This window comes from Malania oleifera, chromosome 7 (genome assembly GCF_029873635.1).
Source record: "Malania oleifera isolate guangnan ecotype guangnan chromosome 7, ASM2987363v1, whole genome shotgun sequence".
NCBI classification, from domain to species: Eukaryota; Viridiplantae; Streptophyta; class Magnoliopsida; order Santalales; family Ximeniaceae; genus Malania; species Malania oleifera.
In genome coordinates this window covers 21,435,311-21,458,003 of record NC_080423.1, presented here as the reverse complement: position 1 = coordinate 21,458,003, position 22,693 = coordinate 21,435,311, and the positions used below count along the sequence as shown (strand labels likewise).

General features: G+C 36.8%; 1 protein-coding gene across 2 annotated transcripts in view; it reads right to left on the bottom strand.

Annotated features, from left to right (window-relative positions):
* LOC131160196 (uncharacterized) overlaps window positions 1–22,693 on the bottom strand; it is a 79,470-nt gene that overhangs the window by 54,511 nt on the left and 2,266 nt on the right. The window contains exons 1-3 of one of the 2 annotated variants that reach the window (XM_058115600.1): window positions 20,615–20,740; window positions 4,742–4,824; window positions 3,363–3,420 (exon numbers count right to left, since the gene is read on the bottom strand). In XM_058115600.1, the coding sequence (XP_057971583.1) occupies window positions 3,363–3,420; window positions 4,742–4,824 (141 nt within the window). In that variant the 5' untranslated portion in view covers window positions 20,615–20,740. Of the gene's footprint in view, window positions 1–3,362; window positions 3,421–4,741; window positions 4,825–20,614; window positions 20,741–22,693 lie in introns of those variants that run through there. The other variant, XM_058115599.1, reaches the window with a different exon arrangement.

The window sequence follows — 22,693 nt, the reverse complement described above, 5'->3', positions numbered from 1 at the left end:
ACAACTTTACCTAAAAGCTTAAGCTACTAGGTTATGGACCAACACTGTACATCAAGCTTTAACACTCCCCCACAGGTGCAGCCGATAGCACATGGAGAGATAAACACACCATAAAGAACACCCATTATAGAGAATAAAATAAATTTTTTAAACACCACACAATAAACAGAGGCAACAAGACTAGAACCCAAGACCTCCTGGTAACCAGCTCTAATATCATATTAGATTACCACTTTACCTAAAAGCTTAAGCTACTAGGTCATGCACCAACAATATATATCAAGCTTTAACACATAAAAACTCCTTTGCTTTTTTTTGTGGCAAGATGATATAACATCTTGCCCTCTTTTCTTCTTACTCCTTCTGTTTAATAAATTTTCTTCATTTATCATCTTTTTAAACATATACAAAATTCTTTCTCCCTCGCAAATGCAAAGCATCTACAAAATTTTGCAATTGTTCTCTTCGTCTATAATTCTATAGTCTATACCATTAATGGTATATGCCATGCAACTACAACAAAGTTCAATATTAGTACAACAAAACAATGATAAAGCACCGCACTTAATATTTTTATATATGAAACTGCATTGCAGACATGGCCATTAATTTCCACGAAATTATTGAAATGTCCATCAAAATTTCTATAAATCATCTAAAGTTTATCAAAATCTTAAAACTTCAAGAAAATTGTCAAAATTTTAACTATAGAATGACATTTCCTTGAAATTCATATTTAAGACTCGAAACCCATCTTGTTTTTTATAGAAACTAAAAATTATTCAAGAAGGATATGAATTAATGTTTTCAGTCTTTTGAAATTATAGGAAAAAATAAACTTAGACGTTAGCTGTAACATTTTACTTCACCATTTATGTCTAAATTATTTGTATTTGTATAATAAATAATATGAGTGTCGCGACATCCCGGTAAAAATTAGGGTGTCTGCAATGAGTATGAATTTCGTTTATATTATTGGAATACAATTAATATGATTATTATATTACAGTCATTGAACCTTATACATCTCATATATGTCTTTGATTTATACTTAAATATTTCAGTTCTAAAATTTACACTATTATGTCTACCAGTAAGTCATAAAGCTTCATCAAAGAATTTTATGACATACTAATAATTTCCATCATCTTTTAAAAATCAAATTGAAATTGACGTCGACAGCGAATTCCATAATTGAAGTCTTGAAATTTTGTCTGAGATCAAAATTTACGACCTCAACTACATACAAGAGTATAATCCTGATTTGATAATCAATTTGCATTAATAGAACAGCCATTATCCATCCAACTGCTCTCAGCTTACCATTTTATTTTCAGTTTGTATTGAATATCATTTATTTAAAAAACATATTTAGTACCATTATCATTTCTACATTCAGAACTAATTAAAATGTGAGTTGATTTCATCATGGCAATAACACAAACACTAATTAATGATCAGAAAAAATGAAACCAAAAGGCTTATTTTACCTGTAAAAAAAACAAACAAAAAAGGTGAAACAATTTCTATTTGCACTATGTTTCTATATCTTTATGCTTGTTAACAACATTTAAATAAAATTGTATCTGTCCAAGATTCCAACAAGATAGCTGCATCCAGATTGTAATAAAAAATGACTTTATTCTTTGACCAAATGATGATCTGCCTGTAGAATCATAGTGGCCTCGTCACAATTCAAAAATTCATGTCAACACATAAAATAATGGTGTCATTCATGGGACAAAAAGAAAAGTTACTTTATCTATGTCTGAGCATAAGTTTCTAATAACCATACACCTCATTGATCAATATAGGAAGAGATAAAAGTCCAGCACACAAGTACAAGGCCACTTAAATAAAATGATTTTTTATTAATAAAATAACATGTATTAGATGGAGAATAGAGAAATTACAACCTAAGCAAGGACAAGAAGTCCTTCAAAAAAAAATTAAAAAAATTTAAAAATAAAAAGAGAAATAAAACTAAAACAAAGAAGCCAAAAACTAACAAAAATTAGCCAAGAAATTTAATCCCCATCCACTTCACTTCACCAAGCACTTCAAATTAGAAAGTTCCATCTGGCCCTCCTTTGCCTTACTTTTTACCACTACTGAAATGCACTTTGTTTCCTCCAGGCTGAAACAGCTTCAAACCCATGTTTTTCATTAATTTCCGAGCTTCTAAATCCTTCCCAAAACCTCCTCAGTGGTATGCAGAATTCCATCTTTATACTGTTGTTTATTAACCAATCCATCTCCTCAAAAATAGGAACCCCCTCCAATCCTTCCATCGGAGATGGATGCACATATGATAAATCCTCAAGAAAATCAGAACAGTCAAAATCATATCCTTATTGCTCCCGAAACTCATCCAATAGCAAGCACCCGTTGCAAACAAACTCATTAAGGTCCTCACTATCATTATCCGAGAGATCTACCTAATTATTCTTCTCCTTCCTTTGCCAGCCCTAAGGCTAGCTCATTGGTAAGTTAGGCAAAGCACTTGTAGAAGAAAAGATAAGTGAGGGGCAGCCTAGATAGTTTCGGCACTTGCAACGTAGGCCAAATAGTGCATGAGTGAACAAGTTATTGTTAGTGGCAATAGAAGAGGGAGGTGTAGACCTAACATAACTCTAAATGAGATAGTAAGGATTTAACAACCCTCAAATTTTCAAAGAAAATAAACCAAGATCATGTAAATTGGTAGAAAAGGATTCATGTAGCCAACCCCACCAAGTGGAACTTATGATTTGTTGTTATTGTTGTTGTCGCTATCAAAGCAAAAACACAAGGGAAAAAAAAAAAACAGCTTACTTTTTACATATTAACAGAAAAAAAAAACATTCTGCTGTGCATCTACAATGTCATACTTGTTAACCAACATCCAAATCACCACAATATATTTTTCAAAGCTTCAAATGATTTAGCTGTTTCCAGATTGTAATTAAGAAAAATTGATATTGATCTCATATTAATTCAATTGATTATCTGCTTGCATGATCACAGTGGTCACTTCACAATTCAAAAATTCACATCAATGCATAAAATCATGGTTGTAGTATTGAAACTAGAAAGGAAATTTTACTTTATGCGTGTTTATCCATCAGTTTCTTATAATCTTACACCTCATGCATCAATATGGAAATTGATAAAAATCCAATATGATACATGATTATTTAAATCAAAAGATTGATTCTTCTATATCGCAGGAAAACAACATATTCATAAGATTTTTTATGAATTCCATCTAATATGCCAGAAGGGTAGCATCATTACAATTAATATAACATGTAAGTTAAAAAAATAACATAGCAAACTAACAGGAAAAAAAAATGAAAAAGAAACTATGATAGCTCCCAAACCTCAGATGAACAAGCATCAACAAAGAAACCAATAACAGGGGAGAATTCATTGCCATCTCTGCATGAGGGAGGTTAAGTAAATAAGATAAACTTGCAAACTCTGGATCCGTATTTGGGGTAAATTTGTTGAAGAGATGAATAAAAATATAAATAGCATAAAATTCAGGAAACAAGGGCATAACAAAAATAAATTATGCATAAAAAAAAATATAAATAATTCAATAATCAGAAAATGGGGTCAATCAGAGATCACATGCCCACACAGAGTTATATCAGAAACTGTTACAGCAAAGTGAAACTCATCAATACTAAAATATATCAGCTATCTGCCATCAAACTATCGCTATATTATTTTTTGAAGTATTATAGTCTTAATTCGAGAATTAAGATTCATGACATGCCCTTTCAAGTAAACAGTGCTGGATAGCAGTAAAACTATTGCCATGCAAGGCTGCATATAGATGAAAAATTGTACACCATATCGCATCATTCAAATATTGTCCCCATGACCCAATGCTCCACAATTAAGAAAAAATAATAACCAGAGTAGAATGCAACTGAAATAAGGGTGTCAAGATGGATGAGCACAATGTATGAAAAATTAAGAATGAAGCATCTGTGAAAGTTAAGGGACAGCACTACTCAAAGACAATGTAAGAGAAAATCAATTTGCAGTTAAGACCAATGCATAGTTGGATACCATACACCAATACAGAAAAGCAATCCAATTAAGCTGGAGGGTGTGCATTAGTCAACAAGAAGACCACAAAGAACATTGGTGGAGGTAGTAAAAAGAATTTAACAAAATTTAATTTCAGATGTAGTATTAAACCAAGCCAAATAGTTAAAAAGGATAATATAACAACCCCAAATAACAAAGAACTAACTTTCTGTAACTGTTGTTTTTGTGCCAATGATTTAATGCATCAAAATTCTAAACATTGCTTCAGGGACAAAATCAATGAGGAGCATCAAAACCCTCTTTGTATTGAGCCAGGTAGTTGGGTCTTATTTTTCAAGATTTCCAACACAATTGGTTAGTACCATATATATGCTAAGCAATGCTAGAAGAATCCAACAAATTATCAACATGACGAATTCATTTGAACGCAATTATTTTATAAACGAAAAAGGAATTACAGATCCATATCAACATCCAAACCAGATAAAAATCTTTGAATTTAAGAAAAAAGTGTACAATAGATAAGTATATTGGATATCAAAAGATTTTATTTTGCTGTGTTTTATTTTATTTTATTTTATTTTATTTTCTGAGAGGAAGGAAAGTTCAATATATGCAAATAGAAATCCATAAAGAACTCACTCAGAATAATTAGATATTAAAGGCGTGAATGATAAATATCAGAGAATAAACTAACCTGCTCGATGAGCTATAATATACAAAATGAGGACCAGGAGGAATCATCTTTATACCCATAAAATTTGGCCCAACAGAAAACATCTGCAACATAGGTTACTTACAATAGTTAGGTTTGACATAATTGACAGTGATTTACAATTGAAATTATTGATGTCTCAGCATGATAATTAGGATAAAAACATACCTGTTACTGGTTACTTTAGTTATTTAGCATTATTGCTGTGTGTTTAAGTATAAGTTAGTAAGGGTAAAATGTCATTGTCGTGTACTTGGCATATACTAAAAATTGATGGGGAGACCTATCTTTGTTATCAGGTTTTCCAATTTTGTACAATACTTCAACATGGTAAGTTGGTAACAAGCATGATCCGACCTAAACACTAAGTGCCATGGCCAACACCAAACCAAACCTAAATCACATAATCCTATGCAAACCTGCTGCAGAAGGAGGGTCATCCACACCACCAAAGATCAAAAACAACTTCACAAGTCATTGGAAAACACAGCAATCACCGGAAAAATTCCCCGATGACACTAATCATTTTAGATTTAGAAAAACCAACCCCACAATAGTCCCAGACACTGCCGACATCTAACCCCCTCAAATTTCATTGTTGAGGACTAGCCATGCACCCATACACACGGATCAAAGGTCTACTATTCAGACACTACACATCAGCACATGAAGCTTCAAGCGCTGTTTTTGCTCCGATTTCTTCCAGCATGCATTGAATCACTCTATACTCCATAATATCAAGTTGTGGGTCACGTTTTATGTCCAAAGATCCAAACTTTTCTTGTCCTTTCATTCAAGGAACTTGGTTAATGACTACTCAAAGCTGTTGTTGTCTATCAATGTTAACTAAAATGCTGATCCCCGTCAGTTTGTGGCAGTCTTAGGCTAGTTCTGTGCCCATTTGTGGTTAATCCAGCTGCTCACCATGTTCATGGTTGTTCCATTAACCGTATTCCTCGTTGGTCTTGTTATTGAGTGTTGGGAAGGAGTCCATGAATCCAAAAGTATGCTCCCTTCATCACTAAGTTGGATGGAAAGTATTACGTGCAGTGGTCCAAGGTTGTCAACATCTATTTGACAGGCTTGGGTAAATCTGAACACTCGGTTTCAAACCAGGCCCAGTGTCTACAAAAGGAAGAAAATATGGATGGTCTCTCCTCTGGAACTCAATTGAACCCCAAATAGCACAAATGTGCATGCAGCATATGCAAGGAGATTTGGTATTATATCAAGCTCTTATAATGCAGTTAAACATATGTGCCATCTATCCTTGGAGTACTTTTCAAATACTACTTGGAGACAAGAGTGTCACAGAGTACTTTGCAAAGATCAAGCACATCCATGAGGAACTTAACATCGTCAAGGTCTTAAATTTCGATTTCGACTCAAATTTTGAAGCTCCAAAAGTACGGAAATTTCGACGGAAATTTCAATTTCGATGCCAATTTCGATTTCGATTCGGAAAAATAAGGGAAATTAGCAGTAAAGCATGGAATTCTTTGTGAAACTTTAGAAATAGTTAACAGATATAATAATGTAAATCTTAGGACTAATATATTACTAGTTAAATACATCTATGTTGTGTATGAGGTGGAAAAGTTATAATATAGTATGTGCATCAAACATATTTGTAAGATAATGTACATTAAACATATTTAGTAATACAAATGAAATTCATAAATCATTTAAATATTATAAAATTATGATAATTTAGACATGAATGATTAAATTAAATGTTGTTGTAAGTTTATTTTTCATATATTTTCAAAAGCACTTGTAATAATCTTTTGTTTCGATAAAAATAAATAAAATAAATTATGAGAGAAATTTCACTTCACTCTTAAATCTCTCATTTGAATTCTGAGGAAATTTCATTGCATAGTTAAAATTTCAACAAGTTCCACTAAAATTTCAAGATTTCAATAACTTTTAGATGATTCATTAAGATTTCAACAGAAATTATGCAAGACGGAAATCGATTGCCATTTCGATTTCGAGGGTAATGGAAACTAGAAATTTTGACGGAAATTTTGACAATTTTGTGGAAATTTAAGACCATGAATATCGTGCAACCTATGACAACTAATATCTACAAGAAATGAAAGTAAAGGGGGCATATGACAATTCTTCGCATCTTAGCAGGTTTGAAACTTGAGTTCGAGGTAGTCCTGTCCTACATCCTTGGTAGTACACAATTGTCATCCTTTGTTGATGTTTATTCTCACATCCTTCATCATTCCTCCAGCACACATTCCTTAGCCCCTAATTATAATGTTTCAACCTCTAGCCACAAGAAGGTTGCTTTGTTGCATGAGGTGATTTTGGTTTTCCCAAAAAGTAGTTGCAAAAAGTTCCAGGGATGCTTTGAGTGGTCATGGTAGATGGGATGGACGTGGTAAAGGGCCCCCATGCAAGTGCACTCATTGTGGATGAGGAGGTCATACAATTGAGTAATGTTAGCATCTTCACAGTAAACCACCATGCATCACCACTACAGCCACCACATATCTATTCTTTATGATTTAGCAAGGGATAGCAACATATCTATGTCAGAGGAATTGCTCAGATAGGCAATCAAGCCTCTTATTTCTCTTGCTAGTCCTTGGGTTATAGATTCAACTGCTACTAATCATATGTCGTCAATTTCTTTTCCATTCTCTAGTATTCTGAAAGCTTAGATCGTGTCACCCTTGCTGATGGGTCCATTAATGCCTCTATTTTTGTAATATGATCAAGTTTCCCTTGAATCTTATGTCAATAAGAAAGATTACAAAATCCATGAATTGTTAACATTCTTTCTTCATATAGTTGTCACTCTATTGTCATTCAAGATTTGAAAACAAAGTCGATGGCAGAAGACAAGGTGAGAAGGACTCAAACTAGATGAAGATGCACATGGAGGATTCAGTGAAGAAGGCTAGGCAGAGGAAGAGACTCGTCAAGGTCAAAAGGACACAAGAAATAGATGGTACCATCCGAAAAAAAAAAATACAAGATAAGGCTATCATAGCAATATGAGATATCCCTTTTTCGTACATGAGTAGAAAAAAAGAACTACATTTTATAGCATGAGGATCCAACTTATCAACCCCTAGGGTTAACTAATGAAAAAAAGGGACACACATACTTGACATTGGGGATATAAGATGAAAAAAAACAAAAAGAGAAATAAATAAATAATAAATTATCTATAACCTTGGACTCTTTCCAAGTAATGCCTTGTGAATTCAACTATTTCAGCACATGCTTTGCATAAATTGTTTCAGCACAAAATAAGAAACAATCTCTCCAATGCATAAGTGGTTGGGAGTTTACTTTCTCATCATCTTTAGTAAAATCAAGTTCACCATGAAGGGATGTGTGTCCTTTATTCATTAGTTAACCCTAGCGATGGATAAGTTGGACCCTTGTCTATAAAATATATTTTTCTGTGCTACTCATAATATTAAAAAGAGATATCGCTATTATAGTCGTGTCATGCAGACATGCATTGCTTTCAATGCTACTTCTAATCTCAATGAGTCCCCTCCTCTGCCCTAGCCTTTCAGATTCTAACTACCTTTGTCCGCTCCTCCACCTACATCTTCATCTAGTTTGACTCCTTCCCATCACCTCGATCATCCTAACTTGCAAGTGTGTACACAACGGCGACTTGAAAAAGCCTCCTCAAGAAAAACCTCCTCAAGCTTCTTCTACTACAATTTTGGTTTCTCGTTTGATTACCCCATTTCCCAAGATGGTGATCTTTCCATTATTGTTTAAAGAGGTAAACGCATCTTTTCTAGCATCCAATCTCTAATATTGTTTGTTATGATTTCTTGTCACCCTCATATTACTTTTTTTTTTCAATACTCTATCTTCTGCTGCTCATCCTAGATTGGTTTCTCAAGCTTATCCAATTCTAGGAGGAGGACTACAATGGTTGAAGAGATGAGTGTGTAACAAGATAATGACATTATGCATCTAGTACGTCCCTCCATCTTGATAAGTTTGTGGACGATTGTTGCCGAGTGCATACCATGAAAGTTAATGTTGATGGTTCTGTGGCTCAGTCCAAGGCCTGCTTTGAAGGATACGCTCAAGTTATTGGGTTTGGATTATTGTGATACAGTCTCCCCAGTCGCCAAACTTGCCTCAATTCATTTGTTCATCTCCTTAGCCACCTTGTGTCATGGCCTCTATGTTTCACAACAAGTGTTGGGAGCCAGCTTGATTCTCCAAGAATAGGTCACAGGATGCAGTAGGTGCACGGAAAAACTTGGTTTTCTACATCCTCAACCTATGGAGTTATTATGTGATAATCGAGCTGCTATTGATATTGCCTCCAACAGCCTTACATAAGCAGACAAAACGAAGTTGATGGTCACTTTGTTCAGGAGAAACTAGTGCAGAAGCTGATTTCAACCACTCATGTGACATCTAAATTCCAATTGGAAAATTTATTCACTAAAGCTAGATGCTCATGCTAAATCGATTTGTGACAAGCTAGGGGCATAAGATTTCTATGCTCCAGCTTAAGGGGGAGGGTTAATGGTTACTTTAGTTATTTAGCATTATTGTTGTCTCTTGTTGCTATTTTAGAGAGCATGAATTAGAGTGTGAGTAAGTGTATGGTTATTGTCATGTGCTTGGCAGATACTATAAATAAAGGGAGAGACCTATCATTGTGATTAGTTCTTCCAATTTTATAGCAAAAATGCAACAGCAGAGCAATTAAAAAAAAAATTAATTCCCACAAGATCAAAACAGAAGGATGATGTTCCAGCTGTGAACACCAACCAAATTATAGATCTAGGAATCAACTCTATTGTGAGTGCCGTGAAAAGAAAGAAGAAAAAAAAAGAAAAAGAATTCGTTCACTGAGATACAAGTGCTAAAACTACAGCTGAACTGCAGACAGCAACCTAGATAATTAAAATTTATATTAAAAAAAAGAGAATATCTTGTCATTTTTTATAACAAAAGAATTTATTAATAGGGAGGAAAGAAAAACTATAATTATGAGCTGCATAAGAAATACTCACATAAAAAACAAAATAAATTAGAAAATAAAATAAAAAAGTAAAACCTAACACGGCTAAGACAACCAAAAAAAAAAAGCCCTTTTTCAACCCCTTCCCATTATAATTAATTGAGCACTTCAAATTAGTAAATTCGCATTGACCTTTAGTCACATTATCCTTATCACCATCCAACACTCATTAACTCCAGGATTAGTCACCACACTCCCATGTTCTATTTTTGAGCTTCCATATCCTTTCTGCTAACTTCCTTCATAGGAGATGCATGATAGGAAAAATACAATCCAATTTATTATTATTCACCTATTTTCTTTACCCAACCCCTCATATCCAAAGATAGGATTACCTTCTGAATCTTTTTACGTAGTTGGAAACACATGGAAAATATGAAATATCACCCAATATATCCAATAAATCCAAGTTGTACCCAAATGCTCCGTGGAATTTTCCCCGAAACAAACCACTGGCACACACAAGCTCACTGACATAATTAATATAATCATCAAAAACATCACTTCAGTTCTATTTCAACCTCCCCCCACCCCCCCCCCCCCCGCGGGCCCTCCTAACCTTATCCTCTAATATGTCTTTCACCTCTATCACTCTCCACAATGGCAGAGCCACCATCCTTGTTCCTCTTTAAAGATTTTGCTGTCCTCACATAAGAATTAGCTGGTCTCTCTTCAAACAATTTTTGCATCCCAGCATCCACTTGTTTAAGGGCTGCATCATCATAAACTTTAGAAAATCCAGCCCGAACTGATTTCTTGTCAACACCCAAAATATTCCACACACCTATTTTCAATCATTTTAATCTCTTCATCACCCAGAACTGCATTATCAATAGACTTACAATTGGAATCTGGGTGCTGTGGACTCTGATTGTGACTCTCAAGTTCTCTGCTCCCCACCCCCAAAAAAAACTGATCTACCATCAATCGGAGGTCTACTTGAAATTTGAAGATTCCACGTGCTCATTCCCTTCCCTCATGTACCATAATGTTATCAGCAACTTGCTTCAACTCCAACCTCTCTTTAGAAGAAGGCCCAGCAGGGTATTGCAAACCTTCATCGGCTCACCACACACCAGACCAAGCATTTTTTTAATCAGCAAAGAAAAAATTCATTAATGCACCAAGGGTGTGCCACCTACATACAAACAGTGACATGGAAAGTCAACCATAATTAAGAATGTCAAAAAAATCAAAAAATGTAAAAAGTGTCTATCATGAACAAGACACCAAGCCAACTATTACAGTAGTAGTCCATCTGTATTTGGTAACTTGCAAGGGCGAAGCTGATCCTCCAAAATCTCTTCTACTTATTTCCCTCTCCACAATCCAAGGCATGATAAGGGTAATAAGAGTAGAAGCTTTCATTCTTCCTTACTGAAGCAAATGCCTATGCCTCTCCCTCCACTGTTCTGGCAAGTAACCCGCTGCAAGGTCTTATTAGGGAAATTTTGATGGAAATTTTGATTTCGATGTCAATTTCGATTTTGATTTGAAAAAAAAAAGCAAATCAGTAGTAAATCATGTAATTCTTTCATAGAACTTAAAAATGATTAATAGATGTAATAACATAAGTTTTAGGAAAAATATATCACAAGTTAAATACATCTATGTCATGTACGAGGTAGAAAAGTTGTAATATAATTTGTGCATAAGATAATGTGCATTAAAAATATTCAATTAATACAAATGAAATTCCTAAATCATTTAAATATTATTTATTGTACAAATAATGATAATTTAGAAACGAATGCTTAGATTAAAAATGTTGTTGTAAGTTTATTTTTTCATATAATTTCAAAATACCTTGTAATATTCTTTTTTTTTCAATAAAAAAAAAATAAGAAAGAAATTTCACTTCACTCCTAAATCTCTCATTTGAATTCCGAGGAAATTTTGTTCTATTGTTAAAATTTTGACAAGTTTCACTAATATTTCAAGATTTCAATAAATTTTGAGTGATTTGTTGAAATTTTGATGGAAATTACATAAAACGGAAATCGACTGCCATGCCAATTTTGAGGGTGATGGAAATTGGAAATTGGAAATTTCGACAATTTGATGGAAATTTAAGACCATGCATGCCCACTGCTGCCTGATCAGAGTAATGGCCAGATCATGGTCTTAGATTTCCACGAAACTGTCGAAATTTCCGATTTCTATCACCCTCGAAATCGAAATGGCAGTCGATTTCCGTCTTGCATAATTTCCATCAAAATCTCAACGAATCATCCGAAATTTATCGAAACCTCGAAATTTTAGTGAAATTTGTCAAAATTTATCAAAAGCTCGAGAGTGAAGTGAAAATTTTATTTTAATTTATTTTATTTATTTTATTGAAACAAAAGGTTATCACAAGTGCTTTTGAAATTATATGAAAAAATAAATTTATAGTAATATTTTATTTAACCATTCATGTCTAAATTATCAATATTTGTATAATAAATAATATTTAAATGATTCATGAATTTCATTTGCATTAACTGAATATGTTTAATGTACATTATCTTACAAACATGTTTGATACACATACTATTTTACAACTTTTCCACCTCATACAAAACATAGATGTATTTAATTTGTAATATATTAGTCTTAAAACTTATAATTTTATGTTTGTTAACCATTTCAAAAGTTTCACAAAGAATTCCATGCTTTACTACTAGTTTCCGTTATTTTTTCAAATCGAAATCGACATTGAAATCGAAATTTCCGCTGAAATTTCCATACTTTTGGAGCTTCGAAATTTGAGTCGAAATCGAAATGTAAGACCTTGGGCTAGATCCCAAAGGTTTCTAGTCCAATAACAATGTAACAGGATATGCACAATTGTCTCGGCATTTTCCATGCACAAAAAACATGTGTTGACAAAAGGTAGTCCCCCTTTCGGTAGGTTGTCTATTGTAGAAATCTTCTGAAGAAGTTGCCTCCAACTCAAAAAATAAAAAATAAAAAAGTTCACATTTGTGCGGGCAGCAGTTTAAAAATAGACTTCCAGGGGAAGCTGCCAGTGACTACTGCAGGAGAAGTGGGATTCTTGTAGTAGAAGCAACTGTAAAGCTGTCATTTTTGTCTAGGGTCCACTTAGGCTATTAGGGATGTTCCAAAAGGGGACTTTGTACGACCAACCAAAGAAATCTACAAGGTGATCAATCACCCTATCACAGGCTTTCTGGACTTGGGATATATATAAAAATTGAAATATAAAAATCCTAAACATGGTCATTGGGATTTGAGCTGCTTGAAAGGAGAATCTTATAATCACTCCATTTTTAATAGTGAGCTTCAGACCTCCTCCTGAGCCACAGCAGAAGGATGTTCTGAGCAGCAGTAAGGATCATGTTTGAGCCTTTTATGTTTGAATTTTGTAGAAGGACCAAATCCAGAATCACCCATACACCTGGACTTTTAGTAATCAACCCCAATGCATCCCATCATGGTTAAACATGGCCAAATCATGACCAACCACACAGAGCCCTTATCCTCACTTCTGCTCCATGAAGTACGAACTAGCAAACCCTAAATTCTCCTGTGCCATCACCATTTTGTCTGCCCTTCAGGGAACCAAAAATTGTACTATTTTTCTTCACGGACGTAAGAAGCTGATCCCATTTTTACATTACATGAAGCACAAACCAACAAATCATCATCCTTTCCAAATTAGTTACAACCCAACCAAACCATCCTCCCAAATTTTTGGCTGCTTATCATTTGAATATGGCATGCTCGACCATTTCTGCCCTAAAATACCATGCAATCCCTCCACAAATATTCTCCAGCCATCACCCTGCAAACCCCCCCCCCCCCCAAAGCAAAAATTGAATTGCTCCTTAGGCTAATTGATTGTGGTGTTTTGAGGTGGTAACCCTACTGCAGATTCCTCTTGGGACCTGGTTCATGAGAGAGTTGACAGGAGGTTGGATGGGTTGAAAGGTGGTTTTTTCACTCTTGGGGGCCATATCACTCTTATTCATGCTTGTATGTCCTCTATTTCCCTATATTATCTTTCTCTTTTCAAATTCCTCTGAAAGTGGCTAATATGTTAGAGAAATTGAAGAGGAACTTCTTGTGGTTGAGAACATGTGAATGTAACAGAGGTCATCTTGTTAGTTTGGCAATTGTGAGTAGGTCCAAAATGGAGGGAGGATTGTGTCTTAGCAACTTGGTGTCTAAAACCATTTCTTTGGTGGGTAAGTAGTTGTCGTGCTTCCCTGTAGAGTGTAGAACTTTACTCTCTTCGGCATAAGGTTATCTGCAGTAAATTTGGCCTTCTTCAAAATGGTTGGGATGCTAAACTAGGGTTATTATCACCTATTCAAGTCCTTGGAAATTCGTGTCCCATATTCAACGTACATTTTTCCCTCATGTTTGGTTTAGTGTTGTAATGGTGTAGGGGATGTGGCTTATATTCTAAGTGGAATGCATGTACCGAGGAAAGCACTCTGAAGCGAGGGACCAAAAGAAAGTTGCTGGGTGCAGCCATTGAAGGCAAACCGTCGACGGTTTGGGGTGTAACCGTCGACGGTTTCAGGCAGTAGTTGCGAGGTATTTCTTTCTGCTCCAAACTGTCTACGGTTTTAGTCGGCGCAAGTTACAGATTTTCGAATCTAACATCAGTAGATTGGGCTAATCAGAGGGATTTCCTCCAGAGGATTGCTACTAAAGTGTTTTAAATCAACTATAGGTCTTCCGTACACATTAGATTGTTATATAATTATTATTATGTAACCCTAGATGAGATTGAGCTTGTAAGCTTCATTGTTCATAGTGAAAACAGCCGCTGCTCCCGTGGACGTAGGAAAATTGCCGAACCACGTAAATTCTTGTGTTTTGATTGTTGCTTTCATTGATTCTCATTGTTGAGTGATTACTAGGTTCGTATAGTTCATCATCGAGTGCTTGTTTGCTTGTTCCATTGATTGTTACTGAGAGTTTGTGTGAGGTATTCCGCTGCGCACATTTGCCGCCGACAATTGGAACTGAAGGCTGATTGTTGAGAACAACAATCGGTATCAGACCCGAGTGATTGTTGGTGTGTTGCATAACAATTGGTCCCAGAGCTATTGGTTCTCAATGGCTGGGATTTCTTCTACGAGGTTCAAAGTTGGTAAGTTCAATGGAACGGGGCACTTCGGGCTGCGGCAAAGGAGGGCGAAGGACTTACAGGTGCAACAAGGGATGGTGAAGGGTCGATACGGAAAGAAGCCGGAAAGCATGGATGACGCAGGTTGGAAGGAGGTGGAAGCGAAGACTATGTCCACTATCAGGTTATGTCTGGCCGATGACGTGTTGTATCACGCCATGGATGAGGACTCGCCAATAGTGGTTTGGCTAAAGCTAGAGCGCCAGTACATGTCCAAGTCATTGACGAACAAGTTGTATTTTAAGCAAAAGCTTTATTGGCTTAAGATGGCGAAGGGTTCGAACTTGACTCAGCACATCAACACATTTAATCAGATCATTAGTGATTTGAGGCGAGTTGATGTGAAGTCAGAGGAGGACAAAGTGTTGATGCTGCTGAATTCCCTACCTACGTGGCCTACATTCGAGATTCTGGTTACCCTGGAGTTGGAGGACATCACGAGTGCATTGCTGGGGTTCCATCAAAGGAAGAAGGCCAGCGATGAGTGTTCACATGGTGAAGGGCTCATGGCGAAGGGTAATCAGGATCGTGGGAGACGCAAGTCCTAGAGTGGATCAAGTGGTAATAAAACTCAGCCTAGGAGGAGGAAGGACGTTCGCTATTTTAAGTGTAGGAAACTAGGGCACATAAAACCAAAATATCCGGAGTGGGAGAAGGGGAAGGCAAAAGTTCAAGAGGGTTCATCAAAATCCGCAAATGTAGTGGAAGAAGGGGACTCAGGGAGCAGTGATTGTGAGATGCTTTCTGTTTCATCAGGTTCAAAACGCCTCACGGGTTCTTGGATCCTAGACTCAGGGTGTTCTTTTCACATGACGCCCAACAAAGCCTAGTTCACCACTTACAAATTGGTGAGTCCTAATTCCGTTTTGATGGGAAACGATGCGGTCTGCAAAGTTGTTGGAATGGGGGATATCAAGATCAAGATGTATGACGGTGTAGTAAGGACGATGTGTGGGGTGAGGCATGTACCTGATCTACGAAAGAATGTGTTATCATTGGATGTTTTGGATTGTAACGGGTATAGTTACAAGTCCAAATGCGGGACAATGATGGTGTGTGATGACGTATTGATGGTGATGAAGGGACAGAGGATAGCAAGGAATCTCTATACACTGCAGGGTAACACATTTGTAGGTAGAGTTGTAGCTGAGAGTTCTCAATCAGGTAATACCATTTTTTGTAACATAACCACACAAAAAAACGGTGGGTACTCTTAACTATATTGGTGTGGATGTTTGGGAATCGGTAAGGGCAGCATCACAGGTTGGACATGGGTATTTCGTGAGATTATCGCGAATGATCTGTGGGTATCTCGTGCGGCACAAGTTGGAGATGTTTGCCAGGTATAACTTGGGGCTGAGGTGGAGTACTAGGCCGAGAGAGAGTTCCTCTAGTCAGATATTGGTTTTCAGTACACTAGTGTCCAAGGAGTTTTGCGAACAGAGCATGATGTATGCAGGGGTTGCAAGGGACTTTTTGGTGAAATCAGCGAGTATGGCGTGTTTCACGGTTAATCGATCGCCAAAGGTATCACTAGATGGGAGAGTTGCAGGAGAGGCTTGGACTGTTTATGTGGTAGATTTTGGAGGTCCAGCTATGCACGTTTCTAGTGATGTGAGATCTAGGCTTTGTGTGATGTCTAGACAGTGCATCTTTCTGGTATACAAGAAAGATATCAAGCTCTGTGATTCAATAGCAAACAGGATGGCGATTGGTGGAAACATGGTTTTAGGTGTTAAAGTCATTGGACAGCGTACTCAGGTAGATGAAGAGAAACAGGTGCCAGAAAGCTACAGTAGTAGCAATGAGCATGTTGTGTAGGTGGAGTTGGAGGCTCAGGGCAGGAATATAGGGAGTTCTAACTCAGGAGACTTGCAGTATCACAAGATAAAAAGGAGCAGAAAGGAGATTGTGATGCAGGTGGAGTTTTAGATTCAGACATAATGGAGGGATTTCAAACTCGGGAGACCAACAGGATCATGATGGGCTCAGAGGCACTATCAGGCCACCGCTCAAGTGTGATCTAATGTCTTATGCAACCATTACTGCCAGTTTTGATCCTACTACCTTTCAGGAGGTAGTGCACGGCCAAGAGAAGGGTAGGTGGCACGGCCAGGAGATGGGAAGGTGGACAGGTGCCATGGTGGAGGAGATGGAAGTACTGTATAAAAATCATACGTGGGGGTTGGCGGTGCTCCCAGAGGGGGAGAGGGGGATAGGCCGCAAATAGGCAAGTATTCTGTTGTTTTGTGTGAGTGACATGCCAACTGTTGGAAAGGTTCCAACTGAGGTAAATCAGTTGAGGACTCTATTGAGAAAGAAAGTTGACAAGAAGGCGTTGAGTGCTGCCAAGAGTATTCTTGGGTTGGAGATTCGCAAGAGTAAAGTTACAGGGAGATTGGGATTATCTCAGGGTGACTTTGTAGTCATAACTGTGGGGAGATTGGTGTTATCTCAGGGCAGATGTATAGACAAAACTACAAGGAGATTGCGGTTATCTCAGGGTGGTTTTGGGGATCAAGTGTTGGTGAGGTTTAGCATGGTTAATGTTAAACCGGTCACCGATACACCTTTGGCGAATCTATGTAAACAATCTACCACTCAATACTCGGGGACGAACAGTGATGTTCGAGTTGTGTCAAAGGTTTCCTACGCCAGTGCAGTTGGGTACTTCAGCAAACAACAGAGTCTTCCGTCAGTTGTGAGGTTTGCAGATGGAGGCTACACAGAGAACTTGGATGACAGGAGGCTTGCAACGAGGTATGTTGTGGGACGACCTAATTGTTGGAAGTCCAAGGTACAGTCTTAGGGTGCGCTGGTTACAACAGGATCGAAGTTCTTGGCAGAGGCTGAAGCCGCCAACGTGGCATTGTGGTTCAAAGGATCGTTCAAGGAGCTTGGTGGTCAGTTAGATGGAGTTCCTGTTACCACAATCAAGTTCAAGCGTGGCTTAGACTTGGTTTACTTCTCCAGGTGTTAGAGGGGAGGCATGTCCTAATCTACTGGCTCAGGTGGAGCAGCGGGGGGATTATGCTTTCAGATTTTTCCTAAGTGGTGAATATTCGTCAAAATTAAGATTGTTGGAGATATAGCTCATATTCTGAGTGGAACGCATGTACCGGTGAAAGCACCGTGAAGCGGGGGACCAAAAGAAAGTTGCAGGGTGCAGCCATTGAATGCAAACCATCGACGGTTTGGGGTGTAACCGTCAACGGTTTCAAGCAGTAACTGCAAGGTGTTTCTTTCTGCTCCAAGCCGTCGACGGTTTCAGTCTGCGCAAGTTACAGATTCTCAAATCTGAGATCATTAGATTGGGCTAATCGGAGGGATTTCCCCCAGGGGATTGCTACAAAAGTGTTTTAGATTAACTATAGGTCTTCTATACGCATTAGATTGCTATATAATGATTATTATGTAACATTAGATGAGATTAAGTGTGTAAGCTTCATTGTTCATAGTGAAAACAATCGCTACTCTCGTGGACGTAGGCATTGCCGAACCACGTAAATTCTTGTGTTTTGATTGTTGCTTTCATTGATTCTCATTGTTGAGTGATTTCTAGGTTCGTATAGTCCATCATCGGGTGCTTGCTTGCTTGTTCCATTGATTGTTTAGTGAGAGTTTGGGTGAGGTCTTTTGCTGCGCACACTCGACACTGACAATTGGTTTCTGAGGGCTGATTGTTGAAAACAACAATTAGTATTAGACCCGGGTGATTGTTGGCATGTTGCACAACAAATGGGGACAGAATTCAATTTTGGGAGGATTATTGGATTGGGAAGGTTCCTTTGGCTGTCATGTATCCTTTTCTCTTTTATTTATCTTCTCTCAATGACTCTCCTATTTTTGTTTTCTTCCTCTTGCAAGAGAGAGGACTTTCTTGAGATCTTCATTTTGTGAGGAACCTTAATTCAATGAGCTTGCCCTTCAATCAATGTGCTTCACTCTTTTCAGTTCTCGGTGAGTGATAGAAGAGTTTGATGTTTAGATTATTTTGGGTTTTTTTTTCTAGTTATTTATTTACTCATTTAACTCGCGCCCCTAATGCTTCTCGTTTTTTCCTCTTATTCCTTCATTTGGAAAGCTAAAGTTCCTCCAAGGTATGGCCTTTTGTGGACAACAATCTTAGCAAAAAATAAATACCAATGACTTGCTCCAGAAACGTACACCTTACAAGGTGGTATCACGTGTGGAGAGACTTGCCCTCACTTGTTCTTACATTGTCACTTCCCTTAGTCCCTTTGGAACAAATTGTTTGGAATTTTTGGAGAGAATTGTGTTTGCCCTTACTCGACTTTTAAGGGTTTTGGAAAGGGTAAGGAGCAAAAGGGTTCATGATAATGCTTGATTGTGGCTATCTTTGGTGTATTTGTTTAGAGATAATTTAAGAACTTGGACACCCTTCTTAACTTGCCTTGGATTAGAGTGGTGTTTTTAACGTCGTTATGGGTTTTGACGAATGGCTTCTTCCATCATCTTCCTCTGGAAGATTTACAAAAGGAGGATTTGCTTGAGCAGATCTGATTTGTAACCTTTGTTTTCTAGAGTTTTTACTTTGCTCCTTCTCTTTTGTTTTGGGTGGATCTTATCTTCCTTATTTCTCTTCTTTTTTCTTGCAATATTTTCCTCACTCTAATAAATTCCCTTGTTTATCAAATAAAATAAAAATAAAAATGAATAGCCCTTACCTCCAGATATCAAAACGACAAGAAATTTTGTTGTGGTCCTAGACCATGTAATTGGCATGAGTAGTAATCTAGGATCACTCCTGTTCCATGGAGCTCACTTTTTGACAAAGAAGCAAAAGACAACTGAAAAAGGTGTGCCCACAAATCTGCAAGTCCAAACAAGAGTGATCCAAAACCACCAATGCTGACGTTGTGGTCCTAGACCATCCAAAATTTTCTCCCAAACCAACCTCCAAAAATTTTCCAGCTCAAAAGGTCGTAGTTGCCACCAAGAACTTGAATCAACTGAGCCTTTTCTGTTCATCAAGCAACTTAACAGAGTCCAAATCAAAGAAAAAATTTAAATGATCCACTGAATAGCTGACAAGGACATTTTCACCCACCAATTTTGAATCTGATTCTTCTTGTATTTAATCACAAGTGTCTCTCCACCAAGTTTCTATAGTGCTGGATCAAAAGATTTCCTTTCAATCTTGATTCTAGACTAGCTTCCATGGAAGATTCTCTCCATCAAAACAAATCGTCATCCTTTAATGAGAGAACTATGACATACCTTGGGATTGTCATTGAGCTGCGCTGTTGTTCTTTGAACAGCAGACATCAAAATAAGGATGCACGCTTTCATGGACTAGTTCATATTTTGTACATGTTTCACAGCATTATGATGCACATATCACAACTGTGCAATTGCAAGAGCCAATAAATAAAGCATCATATTAAGAGGCGCGAGAATGAGGCATTCTCAACTGAGAAAAAAGAAAGAAAACACCAAAAATAATAATAATAACAGGGAAAAAAACAAAACAAACAAAAAACAGGGAAAAAAACAAAACAAACAAACACATTCTCCACTGAGAAAAAAGAAAGAAAACACACACACACACAAAAAATAGGGAAAAAAAAAATAAACAAAGAAACAAAGAAAGATATTCTTATTCAATCCATTTGCAAGTTGGTGAAAGATATTCCTTTAAAAGGAGATTTGCACAAACCCGAGGTGACGCCAAGAACACCACACCATCATACGTGATCAACACAACAGGCACAAACCCTGGAAATTATAGCATTGGGTTCCAACCAAATGCATTGCATCACACCAAACATAGCACTTCTCATAGTGCCTTCCTCTCCTTCCATTTCCCAGAACCCTAAAAGAAAGAAAACATGTGTTCTTCAAAGAGAAAAGGCAAACCAATTGCTCCCTGAAAGCAACAAACAAGTTATTCCAAACTTCTGTGAAAAAGAACAATGTGCAATGAAATGGATAGAGATCTCACCGCTCTGTAGAGCACAAGCACACAAGGGCATAAAACTTTACCCATTCCTATAAAGAAAATCATTACTAGTAGTTCTTTCAAAGGTTGTAGTCCATGTAAAAGCCTTGATTTTGGATGGAATCTTAGATTAATGAAGAAATGTAGCTGGAAATGAGCAACATTAGGAACAAGAGTCAAATGAGCAAAGAAAGACTTACACAACCAATTCCCATAAGAGCCCACAACACAAGACCTTCTACCCTTCTCCACTAAGAAACAAATAGAATCAAGGGCATTCAGCGATAGAAATATAGAATTAGATCACTGGTCTCTGTCATTCAAGTCTAAAGAAATGGAAAGTCCAAGGTGGAAAAGAATCCCCTTGAAAAAGGAAGAAATAGTAACAAAATTATTTCCAAACCAATCATCCCCCCCACCCCGCGCAGGGCCAGTGCAACTATAGACCTCAAAAAAGGCAAGAAAAGGTGAATGACCTAGAAACAAAATTCTAAGCACTAGCATGGCTAACATTCATCCTAGCTCTACGGTGAGTCCCCCCCCCCCCCGGCCCTTTTTTGCGTCAACTTCTCCTTTTTAAAAGTAAAAGTTGGGTTTATCATGTTTGGTAATAACTTTTCCAACTTTTAAAAGTCAGCTTTTAACTTTTTTGGGGAGCTTTTAAAAACTAGGAATTTGAAACTTTTAAAAGCAAAAAAGCAGACTTTTGCTGAAAGATAACTCTATTCCATTAATGACCCTAATAATTTTTTAATATTACAAAATTACCCACTCATCTCTCCCGCGCTCTTCTGCCCATATTTTTTTCCTTCTTTTTTCATAACTCAAATCAAAAATTAGGGCCCATATTGGTAATGACATTGTTTTATACAAATAATTTTTTTGACAAATAATTTAATAACCATTTAAAATCATATTATTCATATTATGTTAATTTCAAAAATTTATGTTATTAATATAATTATAAATAAATTTTGTTTTTGATCAATAATTTTTTTTAAAAAAAACAATCATAAACTGGCCTACCTGTTTTAGTCATTTCAAACATTTCAGCTAGCTTATTTTTTTATCAAACACTCAACACCAGCTTTTTCTTTTTAACAGCTCCTTTTCACAAAGGGGCCAAACAACTTTTGCAGTTATTTAAAAAACTCCTTTTCATCAGCTTCTTTTAAAAATTTCCTTTTAAAGAGCCACAAGGGGCTAAACTAAGCCCCATCCCACCATTCCACTGAAGCCCATAGTTTCTATAAATCACCTTTTGCCACATGACTCAAATTCTTAAAATAACCACTATGACCACTTAAGAAGATGATCTTTGACACCATATTACCAAGCTCAACCCAAACTCACTTTTAAGTCTACGAACAATCTTCCACCTAATAAATTCTAGAATTTTGAACAGCAACATAGACGTCACTCTCCATTTTTTTTAGGAAGCCACATCAACAGTATTTTATCTTCCAAAATGGAGATCCTTCCCTACTAGGGAAGCACATCAAACATCATCCATTCCATCCAGCTTTCTTTTACGAAAGTATTTTTTCCAGGTATCTAAAAAAATATGAAAGATGCACAGCCTAAATTCTTTTATGAATTTTTCAATCACAAACTCTGATAAGATGAATGAGTAGCATAACTCCTACGGATAAACTAAGAGAGGAATACATCCGGTAAGCGGTAATAAGGTAAAAGCAAAAGTTATGCAAAAGATTAAAAAACAAGATGAAAAAGAAAAAAAATAAAATAAAATAAAGAAACACCTCCAGTATTTGGGACACTAGCAACATGGAATAG